We start from the raw sequence: 16963 nt of genomic DNA on the forward strand, positions 1-16963 counted from the left end.
ATCGCTTGAGGCCAGGAATTCAAGACTAATCTGGGCCTTATAGTGAGACCCTGTCTCTAGAAAAAATTTAAAAATTAGCCATAGGTGGTGGCAAGTGCCTATGGTTTCAGCTACTCAGATGGCTAAGGCAGGAGGATCTCTTGAACCCAGGAATCTGAGGCTACAGTGAGCTATGGTTATGCCACTGCCCTCCAGCCTGGGTGACAAGTGAGATCCTGTCTTAAAAAAAGAAAAGAAAGAAAAAAGGAAACTGAACTGAAGGCCACTAGTGTGTACTCCCTAAATTCATGATTATAATGGTCTCGGAATTATTATTTATTGTGGCTTTGCTTGAACACCAATAATAAATGACTTGTCATATATTGGCACGTAAGAGGTTTTTTCCAGTTAAAAAGTTTAATTCCAAACGTAAACCTGATGTAGGTATATATGTTCATTTGCTTAGCAAATATTTACTTAACACCCAGTATGTGCTACTATCACTATTTTAGATTGAAATATGGCATTGTTTCAGGCTGAAATGAAAATGGCTTATGTGGTAAAAGCTTATTAGTTTAAATCCTGTTAATGTAAAAACCTGGACAAAAGCCACCCTGAAGTTTACCCTGTACCCTAGCTGTGCAAATAAAAATATGTGACTAAGAAAATGAATAGCGCAGGAAGGGTGAACAAACGAACTGACGGAACATACTCTCTAGGGTACTTTAAAGGCATTCATTTATAGGAGAACAGTTGACTTAATCACTATAAATTATTCTTCTACAAAATAGTGCTTTTTAAAACCCAGTTTTATTATATATGCCCTGAAAACAACAGTACTTCACTAAAATATTCCCTTAGACGCCCCCATGGTTCATGATGATATTCCAGTTAGTCTCCTATTAATAAGCTTCCACTAGTATTGGAAGGTTTGACCCTTTGGAGTTCTTTCTGCCACCCAGTTATAAATCTTATGATTTGATAATGTCAAAACCATTAAAATACCCTTTTAAGGTCCAATGAGCGGAGGAGCTACAGGGTTGTGATGGTGGCAGATGATGTTTTTTCACAGTGAAAGGCAATATTATATGGAATTTGTAGTCTGATTTGGGATGGAATCCATGTCTGCCACTTTCTAACTCACCTCTGGTAAGTCACATAACCTTTGTGTGCCTCAGTTTCCTCATCGGTGAATATGGAAATAACAGAGATCTATCCTGAGGATTCCCCACAAACTGCACTTGACAGTGTGTGACCTAGAATAGGCACTCCCTGTAGATTAACTTGCTTTCCTTTCTTGCTTGTCTTGCCACATGTTTTCACCTTCACAGTTACCTTTTTGGAAAACAAATATCCAGAATGACAACGTAAAATGAGGATTTCTACCTGGACAGCCACATGTTTTATGTAACGTAAATCATCTACTCTAATTGCAGGTTATATCCAGGCATGTAGAGGACTTATGATCGCTGCTGTCAGCCTAGGCTTCTTTGGTTCCATATTTGCACTCTTTGGAATGAAGTGTACCAAAGTCGGAGGCTCCGATAAAGCCAAAGCTAAAATTGCTTGTTTGGCTGGGATTGTATTCATACTGTCAGGTAAATAGTAACTTTCTTCCAAACAAGGTACTTGATGATGTTAATGAAATCACACTAACCGTAGTGCTTTCCCTCTGATATTTGTTAGGGCTGTGCTCAATGACCGGCTGCTCCCTATATGCAAACAAAATCACAACGGAATTCTTTGATCCTCTCTTTGTTGAACAAAAGTAAGTACTCTTCTCAGTCTGTTTCCAGCTCACAGGAAGTGTATATAAATTAATATTCTCAACCAAGAGACATGAATTTCCTATATAACCAAGAGACATGAATTTCCTATATGACTTTTGAAAGTAAGACATACTGATAAATGGTAACTGATGACATCATTCAAGATTAAATGTGTCATATGCCACATACGCAAAATATGCATTTAATTACTTTGCTATTGCGGTGTCTTGTCTCTAAACAGTTCAAGGCATCAAATTTAGAACTATAAACTTCATCGTCTGCTGTACATCATGAAACTGAGGTCAAGTAGAGGAAAAGTGAAAGGTGTCAGACGGGGAGGAAAGAATGATGCGGTGTGCGAATAGAAAATTAAAACCTTGCCTTGATTGCTGCCCACTCAAAATGATATTTGCCAGATGCTGGTTTCTGGGTCTTTTAAATTTGCTGTATTAACTACTGTCTTAACAAGCTCCTCCTGATAAACCTTTATAAAGAAACTGTATACGATGCAAGGTTTTTGAAAAATGCTGTAGGAGCATGGCACCTTTACCCAAATGTGGCTGGTCAGTCTTGCAGATGAGTGCTGTGGAATTAACAGATCAGTTTGCTTGTTGGTGTTGTTTTTAAACTATGGGCTGTTGCTTTTTATAGTTTCCCTAGGCTTATTTCTTTGGATTGGGAAAAACCCAGGGATACCAAATCAGAATTAATATATTAAATATTTTGTCTTACCTAAGAATATATCTACATCCCTCTTTAGGAAGCCTCACGTACGTATGTGTGTATTGCTATCAATGAGGCTGGGAATTTTATTTTAGACTTCAGGTCAAATTTTATAGAATTTTTAAGAAGTATATTACTGAAATAGCTGGTCAGCTGGGCTTTACTTTTTTTCTGGTGGTTTTAGGAATCTTCAGGAAATTGATTTTCTAGTTCTGGCTTAAGTGTACCTTATGCATAAATAGTAAATGCTTATATCATGAAATGTAATGAAAATAATAGCTAGCACATGTTAAGTCCCCACCAGGAGCCAAGCAGAGCACTGCAAATATTATTTTATTATGTTTTTTATTTTATTCTTACAACAACCTTATAAAGTAGGTCCTCTTGGTACTCTTTTTTTAAATTGAGGAAAGAGGCCAAGTGATGTGTTCAAGGGAACTTGGACCAAACTAGTAGGCTGATTGAACTGTGATTCAAACCAGGCAGTTGAACTTCAGAACATTGGCTCTTAAAAAGCATGATTTATAATATTCCACTATTTTGTAATTTTTGTGGCAATATGCTACATGTTCATCAAGAGGTTTATTTCATCCTTTTTTTTTTTTTTTTTTTTAAGAGTTAGGGCCTCTTTCTGTCACTCAGGCTGGAGTGTGGTGGTGTGATCATAGTTGACTGCAGCCTTGCGCTTCTGCGCTCAAGTGGTCCTCCCACCTCAGCCTCCCTAGTAGCTAGGACGTGTATGTGCCACGACAACCAGATTATTATTTTTTTTTTTTTTTGAGATGGAGTTTTCGCTCTTGTTGCCCAAGCTGGAGTGCAGTGGTGCTATCTCGACTCACTGCAGCCTCCATCTCCTGGGGTCAAGTGATTCTCTTGCCTCAGCCTCCTTAGTAGCTGGGATTACAGGCACACATCACCATGCCCAGCTAATTTTTTTGTATTTTTAATAGGGACAGGGCTTCACCATTTTGGCCAGGCTGGTCTCGAACTCCTGACCTCAGGTGATCCAGCCGCACCTGGCCCCAGATAATTTTTACATTTTTTAACGGAGACAGGTCTTGCTATGTTGCCCAGGGTTGTCTCCAGCTCCTGATCTTCAATGATCCTCCTCCCTCAGCCTCCCAAAGTACTGGGATAACAGGCATGAGCCACCATGCCCAGCCTTTTCTAGACATTTAAAAATAGTTTTTATTCAGAAATTTTATTAAATGGGAAAGAAAAACAAATTTTATTAAATGGGTTTTAGACCTCAATATAACTTTTTTATCCTCTGCCTATGATACAAAAACATGTCCTGATTTATTAATTTTCTCCTACTTATCTTTCAAATAAGATTTGCACAGATGTACATGGCAGCAAACGTTGAAATAAAAACCGAGGCTGTATTTCTGAAGCTTAGAAATATTTTAATGATATTTAAATGAAATATTGTATTTAAGTGATACGTTTTCATTTTAGGGTTTGATATCATAAATATGCAACAAACCTGTATTTCTCATGGTTTATTTTATTAAACACATTGCTCACTCTTCTGCATTATCTTTTCTATATTACTGGTTTTATTTTCCTGACAATTATTAAGGATATCTTTGTCCATATCTTAAAAATCACTGGACTCTTTCCTCAAATTGTCAAGGCTAATTTGTGTACAAACAGTAACTTAAACCTATCTTTGCGTGACTGTTTTCTGTGCTTACTATAGCTCAGTCACCTAATTCTGTGTAGTGCCATTGGAATTTATTATTCTCTTTTCAGATTTTGATTAAACTCAGTTCAGTAATTAGGTGCTATGAGAGGTTTTCCTCTTTTTCAATCTCTTAGTGCTATATTGAGCTATTACATTCTCATTAGCTTCTTGGAATTTCTCTTTCTGTCTCTGTCTACCCACTCTCTCTCTCTCTCTCTTTGTCTGTATTCTCATCTGTAAAACAAAGGTAATAATAGTACCCCTCTCACAGAATTGCTGTGAGAGTTAAGAGAGGAGAGATAGAGAGAGAGAGAGATAGATGGATGTGATTGGCACAGAGCAAACACCTTGTATTAGCTCTTATTGTGTCATATTAACTATTATTAAGATTGCTTTTTAATTCTGTCTAGTATGTAAGAGGTGGCTTATCTTTATAGATGCCTTTATTAGCTCTTTTCTGTGGTGGCTTAAAAATATAACACCTACAATTCACCAATTTACCTAATGTAATTAAAAGCACAAGAACCAGGGGTCATGAAAAACAGCACTGCTTATCCATTGGTAATATTTACAAATAACAGGCCCTTTGCATCAAGGTCTATAGAAAATATAGACTATAAAAAACCTGATATTGAGAATGAGTTGACTCCTTGAGATTGGGACTTTCTCTCCTTCATCTCTGTTTTCCCTGCAGTGCCTTTCACAAAGAAAAGTCCTCCATGATTTCAACAAAATCCAGTTGGATCAAGGAATTATCAAGGCCTGAGAATTGTAGATACCATCAGATTCTGATTACCCACAATGATAGAAAAGGGGCATAAAAATGACATGACACCCAAAAGAACTCAGACCTCATTTAAACAAAACACGCTTGTATAAAAACCAGTATATTAACTAACATGACTTCATTTGGTTTCCGTTTATCAACACCTTCTAGTAGAGGGGATAAAAACTGGGAAGATGAATAAGCTATAAATTGGCTATCAGCACAAAATGAACTGATTTCCTAGGTCTGAAATGTCATCTTTAAAGCAATATTTTATTTTGGCTTATTCTAGGGATAGCACTTCTTTGGCTAGCATTTGCTGGAATTTGATAATTGATGCTTTTGGTTTTGTTTGTACATGAACTTAGAGAGGAATACGTTGTAGAATCAAAGCTTGTGGCAGGGCCAGCCCTAGGTGTGCTGGGATGTGGAGTATGCCACTACAGGGATGTTCTGACTATGTCTTTGGTGTCTTAATCAGCTGGCATGAGAATTAAGTTCCTTGAGGTCAGAAAACGTCTATACAACTGTATCTTCTCTCCCTAGCACAGTACCTAGAAGTGAAATTCTTATCTGTAGACCTAGTCCTTTCAGAATTAGCAGAGATAATTGTTGTCTCAGTGGATAGAGGGAGCCTCCCAAAGGATGGAGCAAGAAAGCTCTCTTCTTCCCACTATTATCTTACATTAATCTTACAAAAACTAGCTGCCACTAAATACCATCTCTCCCTGCAGGAGCATGTGTGTTTGGGCCCTTAGGAAGCGCAGTGAGAGACAGCGACTTGTCACATGTTCTAGTTTAAATTTCTGGTGAGCAAATACTTGTTCTCCAATACCCAACCCCTAAGGAAAAGAGTTTAGACCTCAGAGCATGGTTTGTTGTTCTTGCTTTGCTGCTGCTGTTGTTTTTCCTTCAGATTTGTATGCTGTGTTAATTGGATCTTCTTTGTAGATTCCCAGGACAACTCTATATAAGGCACATCTTGGTTGCCCAAGTTAGGAAAACACAACTAAGCCCATGGAACCAAGTTCCCACTACATTCCTGCTATATGCAAAGAACTCAACAGGAGCTTTGTTGATGAGAAAAAAACGAGTGGCTTCTAGCATGGAGTTGGAGTAAAGATTGCAGCAGGCACATAACAGGCAGTGTTGCACTTTATGTTCAGTGGCTAGTTCCTCTAAAAGTCCTTCCTTTCCCACCACATATCTGGGAAGATTTTTCTTCCAAGCTACAATCATTTGACAGAACTGCAATCTGTAAAGATTTTCATCGTGTTCTGCTATTTCTCTATTTTTCCCTTTTGTTTTGATTTTTTTCATTCAAGCTATGACTATGTTTGATGACTCCAGCATGAGCTCTTGCAGAGCCTTGAAAAGTGTTTTTCAACTCTTCCCTTTAGGCTGTGTCAAACTAACTTCCTCCTTTTTATTAAAACAAAAACTAACAAATCTGAAAAAAAAAATCTCCTACAAGCTTCTAGTAATAGGTACTCCTTAGCATGATTCACCATACCAGGATGTTGAAATTTAATTACGTTATTCCCACCATTGTTTTGTTGTCCAAACCACTGACTTTCTGAATGTCCTGCTTTGTTTTCTTAGATAAACCATTGCAAGTAAGAATTGATCAACATTAAGAAACTTCTTTTCAAATCATGCAAAGTTATACGACTTCACTGATTGCTCTGGTTGAGGAAGTAGAACAGAATTGTTATCTTAGACTTATTCTTTTTTTTTTTTTTTTTTTTTTGAGACAGAATCTCGCTCCTTTGCCCAGGCCAGAGTGCAGTGGCGCTATCTCGGCTCACTGCAAGCTCTGCCTCCCAGGTTCACGCCATTTTCCTGCCTTAGCCTCCCGAGTAGCTGGGACTACAGGCGCCCGCCACCACGCCCAGCTAATTTTTTGTATTTTTAGTAGAGACGGGGTTTCACTGTCTTAGCCAGGATGGTCTCCATCTCCTGACCTCGTGATCTGCCCTCCTCGGCCTCCCAAAGTGCTGGGATTACAGGCGTGAGCCACCGTGCCCGGCTCTTTTTTGTATACGAGATTAACCATTAATATTTTGGCCCAGATGTTCTTGTGTTGGGGTCTTATCATCCTCTAGGCTTTTTTATTTCCACGCTTTTCAAAATCATGTCGCACTTCTCATTCCTGGCATGTATTTGGTTTCTACTTCAGGATTTAAGCTTTATATAATAAAATATTTTCACCATTGTGGCTATTTAGTAGTTAGAAATAAACAACTACCTACTTTCTTTTTTTATTATTGTTATTTAAGTTCTAGGGTACATGTGTACCACATGCAGGTTTGTTACATAGGTATACATGTGCCATGTTGGCTTGCTGTACCCATCAACTCATCATTTACATTAGGTATTTCTCCTAAGGCTATCCCTCCCCCAGTTCCCCACTACCCGACAGGCCCCAGTGTGTGATGTTCCCCACCTTGTGTCCATGTGTTCTCGTTGTTCATTTCCCACCTATGAGTGAGAACATGCAGTGTTTGGTTTTCTGTCCTTGTGATAGTTTGCTGAGAATGATGGTTTCCAGCTTCATCCATATCCCTGCCAAGGACATGAACTCATCCTTTTTTATGGCTGCATAGTATTCCATGGTGTATATGTGCCACATTTTCTTAATCCAGTCTATCATTGATGGACATTTGAGTTGGTTCCAAGTCTTTGCTATTGTGAATAGTGCCTCAATAAACATACATGTGCATGTGTCTTTACAGTAGCATGATTTATAATCCTTTGAGTATATACCCAGTAATGAGATCGCTTGGTCAAATGCTATTTCTAGTTGTAGATCCCTGAGGAATTGCCACACTGTCTTCCACAATGTTTGAACTAATTTACACTCCCACCAACAGTGTAAAAGCATTCCTATTTCTCCACATCCTTTTCAGCATGTGTTGTTTCCCGACTTTTTAATGATCGCCATTCTACCTGGCGTGAGATGGTATCTCATTGTGGTTTTGATTTGCATTGCTCTGATGAGCAGTGATGATGAGCATTTTTTCATGTGTCTGTTAGCTGCATAAATGTCTTCTTTTGAGAAGTGTCTGTTCATACCCTTTGCCCACTTTTTGATGGGGTTGTTTTTTTCTTGAAATTTGTTTGAGTTCTTTGTAGATTCTGGACATTAGCTCTTTGTCAGATGGGTAGATTGCAAAAAATTTCTCCCATTCTGTAGGTTGCCTGTTCACTCTGATAGTAGTTTCTTTTGCTGTGCAAAAGCTCTTTAGTTTAATTAGATCTCATTTGTCTATTTTGGCTTTTGTTGCCATTGCTTTTGGTGTTTTAGTCATGAAGTCTTTGCCCATGCCTATGTCCTGAATGGTATTGCCTAGGTTTTCTTCTAGGGATTTTATGGTTTTATGTCTTACATGTAAGTCTTTAATCCATCTTGAGTTAATTTTTGTATAAGGTGTAAGGAAGGGATCCAGTTTCAGCTTTTACATATGGCTAGCCAGTTTTCCCAGCATCATTTATTAAATAGGGAATTCATTCCCCATTTCTTCTTTTTGTCAGGTTTGTCAAAGATCAGATGGTTGTAGATGTGTGGTGTTATTTCTGAGGCCTCTGTTCTGTTCCATTGGTCTATATATCTGTTGTGGTATTAGTACCATGCTGTTTTGGTTACTGTAGCCTTGTAGTATAGTTTGAAGTCAGGTAGCATGATGCCTCCAGCTTTGTTCTTTTTGCTTAGGATTGTCTTGGCTATGCGGGCTCCTTTTTGGTTTCATTTGAATTTTAGAGTAGTTTTTTCCAATTCTGTGAAGAAAGTCAATGGTAGCTTGATGGGGATGGCACTGAATCTATAAATTACCTTGGGCAGTATGGCCATTTTCACAATATTGATTCTTCCTATCCATGAGCATGGAATGTTCTTCCATTTGTTTGTGTCCTCTTTTATTTTGTTGAGGAGTGGTTTGTAGTTCTCCTTGAAGAGGTCCTTCACATCCCTTGTAAGTTGGATTCCTAGATATTGTATTCTCTTTGAAGCAGTTGTGAATGGGAGCTCACTCATGATTTGGCTCTCTGTTTGTCTGTTATTGGTGTATAAGAATGCTTGTGATTTTTGCACATTGATTTTGTATCCTGAGACTTTGCTGAAGTTGCTTATCAGCTTAAGGAGATTTGGGGCTAAGACGATGGAGTATTCTGAATATACAATCATGTCATCTGCAAACAGGGACAATTTGACTTCCTCTTTTCCTAATTGAATACCCTTTATTTCTTTCTCTTGCCTGATTGCCCTGGCCAGAACTTCCAACACTATGTTGAATAAGAGTGGTGAGAGAGGGCATCCTTGTCTTGTGCCAGTTTTCAAAGGGAATGCTTCCAGGTTTGCCCATTCAGTATGATATTGGCTGTGGGTTTGTCATAGATAGCTCTTATTATTTTGAGATACGTTCCATCAATACCTAGTTTATTGAGAGTTTTTAGCATGAAGGGCTGTTGAATTTTGTCGAAGGCCATTTTGCATCTATTGGGATAATCAATATTGGGATATTGAATATTGTGGTTTTTGTCGTTGGTTCTGTTTATGTGATGGATTACGTTTATTGATTTGCATATGAACAACTACCTACTTTCAGTCAAATTATCTCATTCTTGTTGTCAAGTTGAATGGACACTAGACAATGTAAGAAGTAAATTTCTAGATTATACAGATTTTCCTGGGTGAGGTTGAAAAGAATATTGACCTCATCAGGTGACCTTGTCAAGATATTTAATTTCTCTCTTCTATACTTATTATAATTTAATACATTATGGATGTTTGTTTATTTAAGTTTACTCCATTCATGGAGGATGAACCAATGTTGGTAGTGATCGCACATATTCTCAGATAGGAGATTCCAGATAAGTGCCAAGTGGTAAGAACAAAACAGAGTTCAACTGTTAAATATTAAGAAAGTGTTACTCAGTGGTTTCAGTTTGTTCAGAAGTAGTGTAGGCCACCTTAGATCACCAGAATTACTTTGATCCTTTTGTTACGCTAGCATGACCTAAAAATCTGCTTGGGAACTAAATATTTGGCATCTCTTTTGTTTTTACTGACTAGTGCGTGACATCATGATTTCTGCCAGTGTGCCCTGCTTTCTGGTAATTCAGCTCTTAACCCATTGCTCCTCTCTTTTTCACATCCTGGCTAACCTCTGATCAGCCTTCAGAACCTGCATTTTGGGTGGGGTGTCCCTGTTTTGGGTGCTCCCTTTCCACCTCATGCCTCCATCCTAACCCTACTGGGTGGTTTGCACTTGCTTATTTATTGGCTGTTGTCCTAAACAAGACCACAAGCATCTAGAAGTCAAAACAATGTGTTGCTCACTTTGGAATCTCTTGTAGAGGACCCATGCTCCATGACCCTTACAGCAAGGATGGTAAATCTGCAGTGGTGTAGGACTGTCTGCCTGTCTGCATATCTCCTAGAATGGTAAGACGGAGTGTGCTTGTGGTGATCGCTTAAAGGAACAGGGAGAGGCAGCATGGCACACTGTTTAAGAATAAGGACTCTGGATCCAGGCTGCCTGAGAGTAAACCCTTGCTCTGCCACTTTCTAGCTGTGTAACTTTGAAGAAGTTACTTACCCTTTCTGTGCCCAGTGCCCCTCATCTGTAGAATGAGGATAATACATACTAGGAGGCTGTTGTCAGGATTAAATGAGATAGTATATTTCAACTGTTTAGAATCATGCTAGTTCATAGTAAACACTTACTAAATGCTAGCTACTATTTTTAGGGATACTGACCCTAATGCAGAGTATATTACCTTATGTAGTCTATTAAGGTTAGCCACAGAGAAATGTATGTTGAAATGTTGGAGACCTAGTAGAAGAGATAATTGTTTTAAGACACTTGGCTCTCAAGTAGAAGGCACGTTTGAAGGGGACCTAGCATGAAACTATAAGGCTTGGCTGGGTGCAGTGGCTCATACCGGTAATCCCAGCACTTTGGGAGGCCAACGTGGGTGGATCATTTGAGGTCAGGAGTTCAAGGCCAGACCGGCCAACAAAGTGAAACCCTGACTCTACGAAAAATACAAAAATGAGCTGGGTGTGGTGGCGGGTGCTTGTAGTCCCAGCTACTCAAGAGGCTGAGGCAGGAGAATCACTTGAACCCTGGGAGTGGAGGTTGCAGTGAGCTGAGATCGCACCACTGCACTCCAGCCTGGGCAAAAGAGGGAGTGAGACTCTGCCTCAAAAAATAAATAAATAGATATAAAATAAATAAGGCTTGTGTAATTTAAAAATTGTTGGTCACCTCTGTCATAGCATTGAGTTAGAGATAAGTAATTTAAAATTGTCAACTGGATACTCTTGGTTCGATTCTAAAATGTGTTCAGTGACATCAGCGGAGCAAGCTCCGCCTCCTGGGTTCATGCCATTCTCCTGCCTCAGTCTCCCGAGTAGCTGGGACTACAGGCGCCCACCACTGCACCTGGCTAATTTTTTATATTTTTAGTAGAGACGGGGTTTCACCGTGTTAGCCATGATGGTCTCGATCTCCTAATGTCAGATTCACTTTTGATTGACCCAAGCTTCTTTTGCTGCAAGTCCATCTGTATATTTTTACCTTAACACAAAGCCATGTACACCCACATCCGCACACGGATTCTTGACCCATGCTTAGCAATACTGGCCATGCCCTAAGGCATCTCAGGACAGTATTTGTTATTTTAGGAATTTCCCATTTGAAGCACAGCCTTCTCAGTGATGTCAGTTTATTCAGACTTCAAAGTCTGCCTGTAAACCTGTTATTGTGCCGACTGTAACTATTATGACTCAGCGCCTCATTTCTCACTTACGGTCAAGCAAACCCCCCAATTACCCACACACAAATGGAAATCAATGGCATGGATGGTGCTAAGCAACAGATTTCGTTTTGAACTGAACTATGTGACTTTGGGAACATGAGATGTTCCTTTTACATTACAGTGTACTTTGGCTAACAAAGATTAGCCAACATTAGATTTAGTCCTACTGTGGATGGTTTTTAAATTTCTGTGAATAATTTCAAGAATTAGTACTTCTGTGTAGACACTCACTGATCACTTTACACACTATTAGAGAGGCAGGTGGCGGAGAGGAGAAGGGTGAGGTTTTGGAGTTTGACTCAGCTCAGATCCTGGCCCGGGCCCTGGTTCTGACCCTTGCTCTACTGTTATATTAGGTAGAGTGCAGTTGCCTTGACTGGATAACAGAGGTGATATTTCCTGTTCTGAATGTTAAGAAGATTAGAGAAGATAACATATTGGGGAGATATTGGCCCAAAGATATGAAATTTCAGTTAGGAGGAATAAAATATATATATAATTTAAAAATGTGTGTATACATATATATATACACACACACACACATATATACACATATATATGTATATATATAGAGAGAGAGACCAGTTTTATATCTATTTATAAATTCATTTCAGCATTCCTGATTGTCTAAATATGTTTCCTGAATTTACCTTTGGACAATTTGTAACATATTAGGTTGGTGCAAAAGTAATTGCAGTTTTTGTTGTTACTTTTAATAGCAAAAACTGCAATTACTTTTGCACAGACCTAATATTTCTGCTTCCCTAATTAGTTAATGAGCTAAATAAAATCCTTGAAACATGTTTATTTTAGAAAATACAAAGAAAATGTCTATAAAGCATCCACCACAGCGACACATGGTAGGTAATCAATCAATGTTACCTGTTATTAATATATACAATTTATAGAATTCTGAGCTACCCTTCCAGTGCATGGAAGGATAATAGGCATATGTCTGTTATAATCTAGCCACAGAAAAGCAGTTTTTTTGTTTAGGTACCCCCTCCCAAATGTCTTTATTTTAGGTTTCCTAAATGTAAGAATTCTCTATGAAGTTTCCATATATAAGTAGACACTTACAATTTAAATTTTTCCATCCTACTTTAGCCACCATTTGGGAGGCACCTGCCACTATTTTGCAAGTCTTGTTGGATGCCTTGGGTAGGAAGTCCTTTGGCATCTGCCAGGCAGTGGGAGAGAACCCAGCAGAGGGGGAGGCTGAGCGTCTCATAAGAGAGACTGGACCGTGGCAGCCTCAGAGAGATATGCAGGATCAGCGGGCACCCCAAAAGAATGAGGCGTATTTGGGGGAAATGCAGATAATTGCTGTAGAATACTTATTTATATAAAAATAAATTCATGCAGTTATATAGATCTTAGATTATATTTAATATAAGACAATGCACTGAAGAAAAAGTTTTATGTTAGACCAATATAATTCAATTTTGAAATGTTAACTTTGATAATATATGAGTGTACTTTTTGGATTTTAAACTTTGTAAAAAAACGTAGGTAGTTATTTTAAGGTAATTGGAAAATGTATTTTGGCTGTTACTACTCTTGATTAAAATGAGGAGCAGGACAATATGTTTGAAAAAAACACAATATTGCAGGATGACAAAAGACCTGGCTCCCAGCTCTGTGACCTTCAGCAAGGTCACTTCACTTCTCTGGGGATCTTAAAAGGATGAGGTGCTTTCGTTTGTTAAAACCGATCTTGCTTTGTTTTGGAAGGGGCTGCTCTTTCCTTTTTCAGCTCCAACATGCCCTGATTTTAATTGGTATCCTCACCTCTTTTTGTGCCAGAAGAAAAGGCAGCCTGAGGGCATTCAGAAAAAAAATCCTGTGCCCCGAAGCTCTTGAGCCACTGAGAACTTAATGAGCCAGGGAGAGAGACAACTCCCATCTTTCTGAAATGACAACTAAAAATATGTTGCATTGATTGGGTTTTTTAAATTTATAAAATCTTTTACTTAAAGTGTACATAAAAGGATGATGGCATGACAATTAAGAGCTATGGTTTGGAATCACAGTTATGGGTTTTAAATCCTGGGTCTACCATTTAGTTGGCTGAGACATGATGGAACAAGTAATTTAATCTCCCAGAGCTTTAGTTTCCTCATTTGTAAAATGAGGATAGTAATACCTATCTCCCAGGCTTGTGATGAAGATTGAATATGGTAATGTTTGTAAAAATATCTCAGCACACACAGAAAAGTCCTGGCACAATGAGCTGACAGTAATAGTAGCTATTGTTAGCTCCTATGGACATTGACTTGAACCACATCTGAGTGTGTTTGGGAGAACCGCGGTAATGTTTACTTTGCAAAAACATGCTCTTCTTATTGTTTGATCACACTTTACCGTAATTATTGGTTTCATGTCTGACTATCCCCACTAGACTATACAATCTGGATCTGTGAGCCAGGACCATGTCCCTCTTATCTGCCCTGAACACCTGATTAGCACAATTCCTGGCATGTCATTTCTGTGTAGGTAACCAGAGGAGGTTATACCAGCTCCCCATGGATGGCAAACCTAAATCAGAATAGGGATTTGGGTGCCAGGAAGACAAAAGTAGGAGGTGAAAATAAGTTGTTCAGCATTCCATTTCCTTAGGATTACTCTAAATGGCTAAAATACGAGTTGGAGTATGAAATGCCTCAGAATCAAGGTCCCCAGGTTGGTATAGCTCTGGCCAGCTCAACATGAAATGAGAGCCATGGGCAACAGCCTACAGCACCACATACAGCCGGGTGGAGAGTGGCTTCCCCTTAGATCTTTACGGTTTCTTCTTTGAGAAAATAATAAGTGGTTATCTGTGTTTTAATTTCTGTTAGAAGTAAATTTGTTCCACATTCCTTGTTTCTAAAGCCACTCAGTGACTTTATTCATGTATATTGAAGTTATACGCACAGCTTTTGATTAGTCCATCAACCAAGATCCTCTAAAAACAATGTTTTCCTCCACAAATGAAGTTCTGTCCTCAACCTGAAAGCCATGGATATGGATTGGTCCAGTGTCATGTAGATTTGCAACCTTTCAGAATGATGAATAAACTTTGGTATTAGTCATAAAGAGGGCACACTCTGAGCAGGAAGGCTGGCCAAGGGCCCGGAGGATATTGTTCACAAAAGACGGGCAACAGAGAATCTGAAATTTGGATAATCTTACCAAGGTGTTGAAATTAGCTTCTTAGTGTTACCGAAAAGGAAGAAAGATTTCCAGACAGAGACTAAATAAGTCTCCTAATCAATGTGGAAGAATATGTGCCTTGGGAACAAACTGGAGTGGATATTATGTTCATCTCTTTCTCAATCCTGTCTTTCAGTAACACACGTCAGTTTTTTTTTTGTTATTTTTTGTTTTTTAAATTTATTTTTATTTTTATTTATTTGTGTGTGTGTGTGTGTGTGTGTGTGTTTATTATACTCTAAGTTCTAGGGTACAAGTGCACAACGTGCAGGTTTGATACATAGGTTTACATGTGCCATGTTGGTTTGCTGCACCCATCAACTCGTCATTTACATTAGGTATTTCTCCTAATGCTATCCCTCCCCCACCACCCCGCAACAGGCCCCTGTGTGTGATGTTCCCCACCCTGTGTCCAAGTGATCTCATTGTTTAATTCCCACCTGTGAGTGAGAACATGTGGTGTTTGGTTTTCTGTCCTTGTGATAGTTTGCTGAGAATAATGGTTTTCAGCTTCAACCATATCCCTGCAAAGGACATGAATTCATCCTTTTTATGGCTGTATAGTATTCCATGGTATATATGTGCCACATTTTCTTAATCCAGTCTGTCATTGATGGACATTTGGGTTGGTTCCAAGTCTTTGCTATTGTGAATAGTGCTGCAATAAACATACAAACATACGAACACACGTCAATTTTTGCCAGATAGACACGGAGAGGTGTGAATTAAAGTCACTGTTGAGTAAGTCTGTGATATGTATCTTTCAACAGAAAGAAGGAAAAGTCTCTGAAAGAACAAACAAGGGCCTTCACATCCAAATTGTTAAAAAGAAAATACTGGGGTAGATGAATGGTTTCTGAAATCATCTCCAAATGGATACTATTAAATGTTTGTCTCCAACATAATTCACACTGAAATTCAAATGGAAATGATTTTTTCCTTGGAATACAGTCAATATGTAGTGACTTAAGATATTTTTCAAAAAGGGCCATGTGTGGTGGTTCACACCTGTAATCTCAGCCCTTTAAGAGGCTGAGGTGGGTGGATCACCTGAGGTCAGGAGTTCGAGACCAGCTTGGCCAACATGGGGAAACCCCGTCTCTACTAAAAATACAAAAATTAGCTGGGCATGGTGGCGCACACCTGTCATCCTAGCTACTCGGGAGTCTGAGGCAGGAGAATCGCTTGAACCCAGGAGGTGGAGGTTGCAGTGAGCTAAGATTGCACCACTGCACTCCAGCCTGGGTGACACAGTGAGACTCCATCTCAAAAAAAGAAAAAGATACATAAAAAAGGATATATTTAAAAAGAGATTAAATATTAATATAAGCCAAACTCAAGATTCCTAAATTTCTCCAGAAAGTTTCAATACGGCTTACATTAACATAGACCCAATTCCTCATCCGCCTGGGTAATTTATCCTGTGATTTGTAGCAATACTGTGTCTGTGTTTGTAATGCTCCTTTCAGTGAACTCATTGTGCCAAGCTATGCTTATGATTTCTATCATCTTCATCCCCCAACTGGCCACTATTAATAATTAGATGTTTATTTATTTGTAATCAACCATGGTATCTGGCACTGGCATTCTATTTTAGTGAAGCTCAATATTTTCAGAAAAATCTCAGACCATGTTTTCAGGGCATATTTACACTAAGAGTAATATTAAGGTATAGTTTCAGGAGAGAAGATAGCCTAACCTGTACTGGGAAAAAAACAGAGAAAAATAGAAAGTGTTATACAATTATAGTCATCCTATAATAATGTACTTCATGCAGAATTTTTCAGTTATACTCATTCCTTTAGTTGTCTGCAGTACAAAGGGTGCAACAGACAGATCTGATGCCATCTTCTAGCATTTCCAGGTGTTTCAGGGGCCAAATGACATGCACCTCCAGTTTGGCAGGCATGCTGCTTGTTGTCTATGCATAATCTCATTAAAACAACATAAAAGCAGGGCTGATTGCAGAAATCCAGGGCATCTTTTTCAGATGTGTAACACAATATTTAATGAAAGTATCTT

General features: G+C 38.8%; 1 protein-coding gene across 3 annotated transcripts in view; it reads left to right on the forward strand.

Annotated features, from left to right (window-relative positions):
- Positions 1–16963, forward strand: part of CLDN10 (claudin 10) — a 137995-nt gene that overhangs the window by 116508 nt on the left and 4524 nt on the right. For all 3 annotated transcript variants that reach the window (XM_032151118.2, XM_032151119.2, XM_032151117.2), the window contains exons 2-3: positions 1416–1577; positions 1666–1747. In XM_032151118.2, coding sequence (XP_032007009.1) covers positions 1416–1577; positions 1666–1747 — 244 coding nt within the window. The remainder of the gene's footprint in view (positions 1–1415; positions 1578–1665; positions 1748–16963) is intronic.

This window comes from Hylobates moloch, unplaced genomic scaffold, assembly GCF_009828535.3.
Source record: "Hylobates moloch isolate HMO894 unplaced genomic scaffold, HMol_V3 SCAFFOLD_4, whole genome shotgun sequence".
NCBI classification, from domain to species: domain Eukaryota; kingdom Metazoa; phylum Chordata; class Mammalia; order Primates; family Hylobatidae; genus Hylobates; species Hylobates moloch.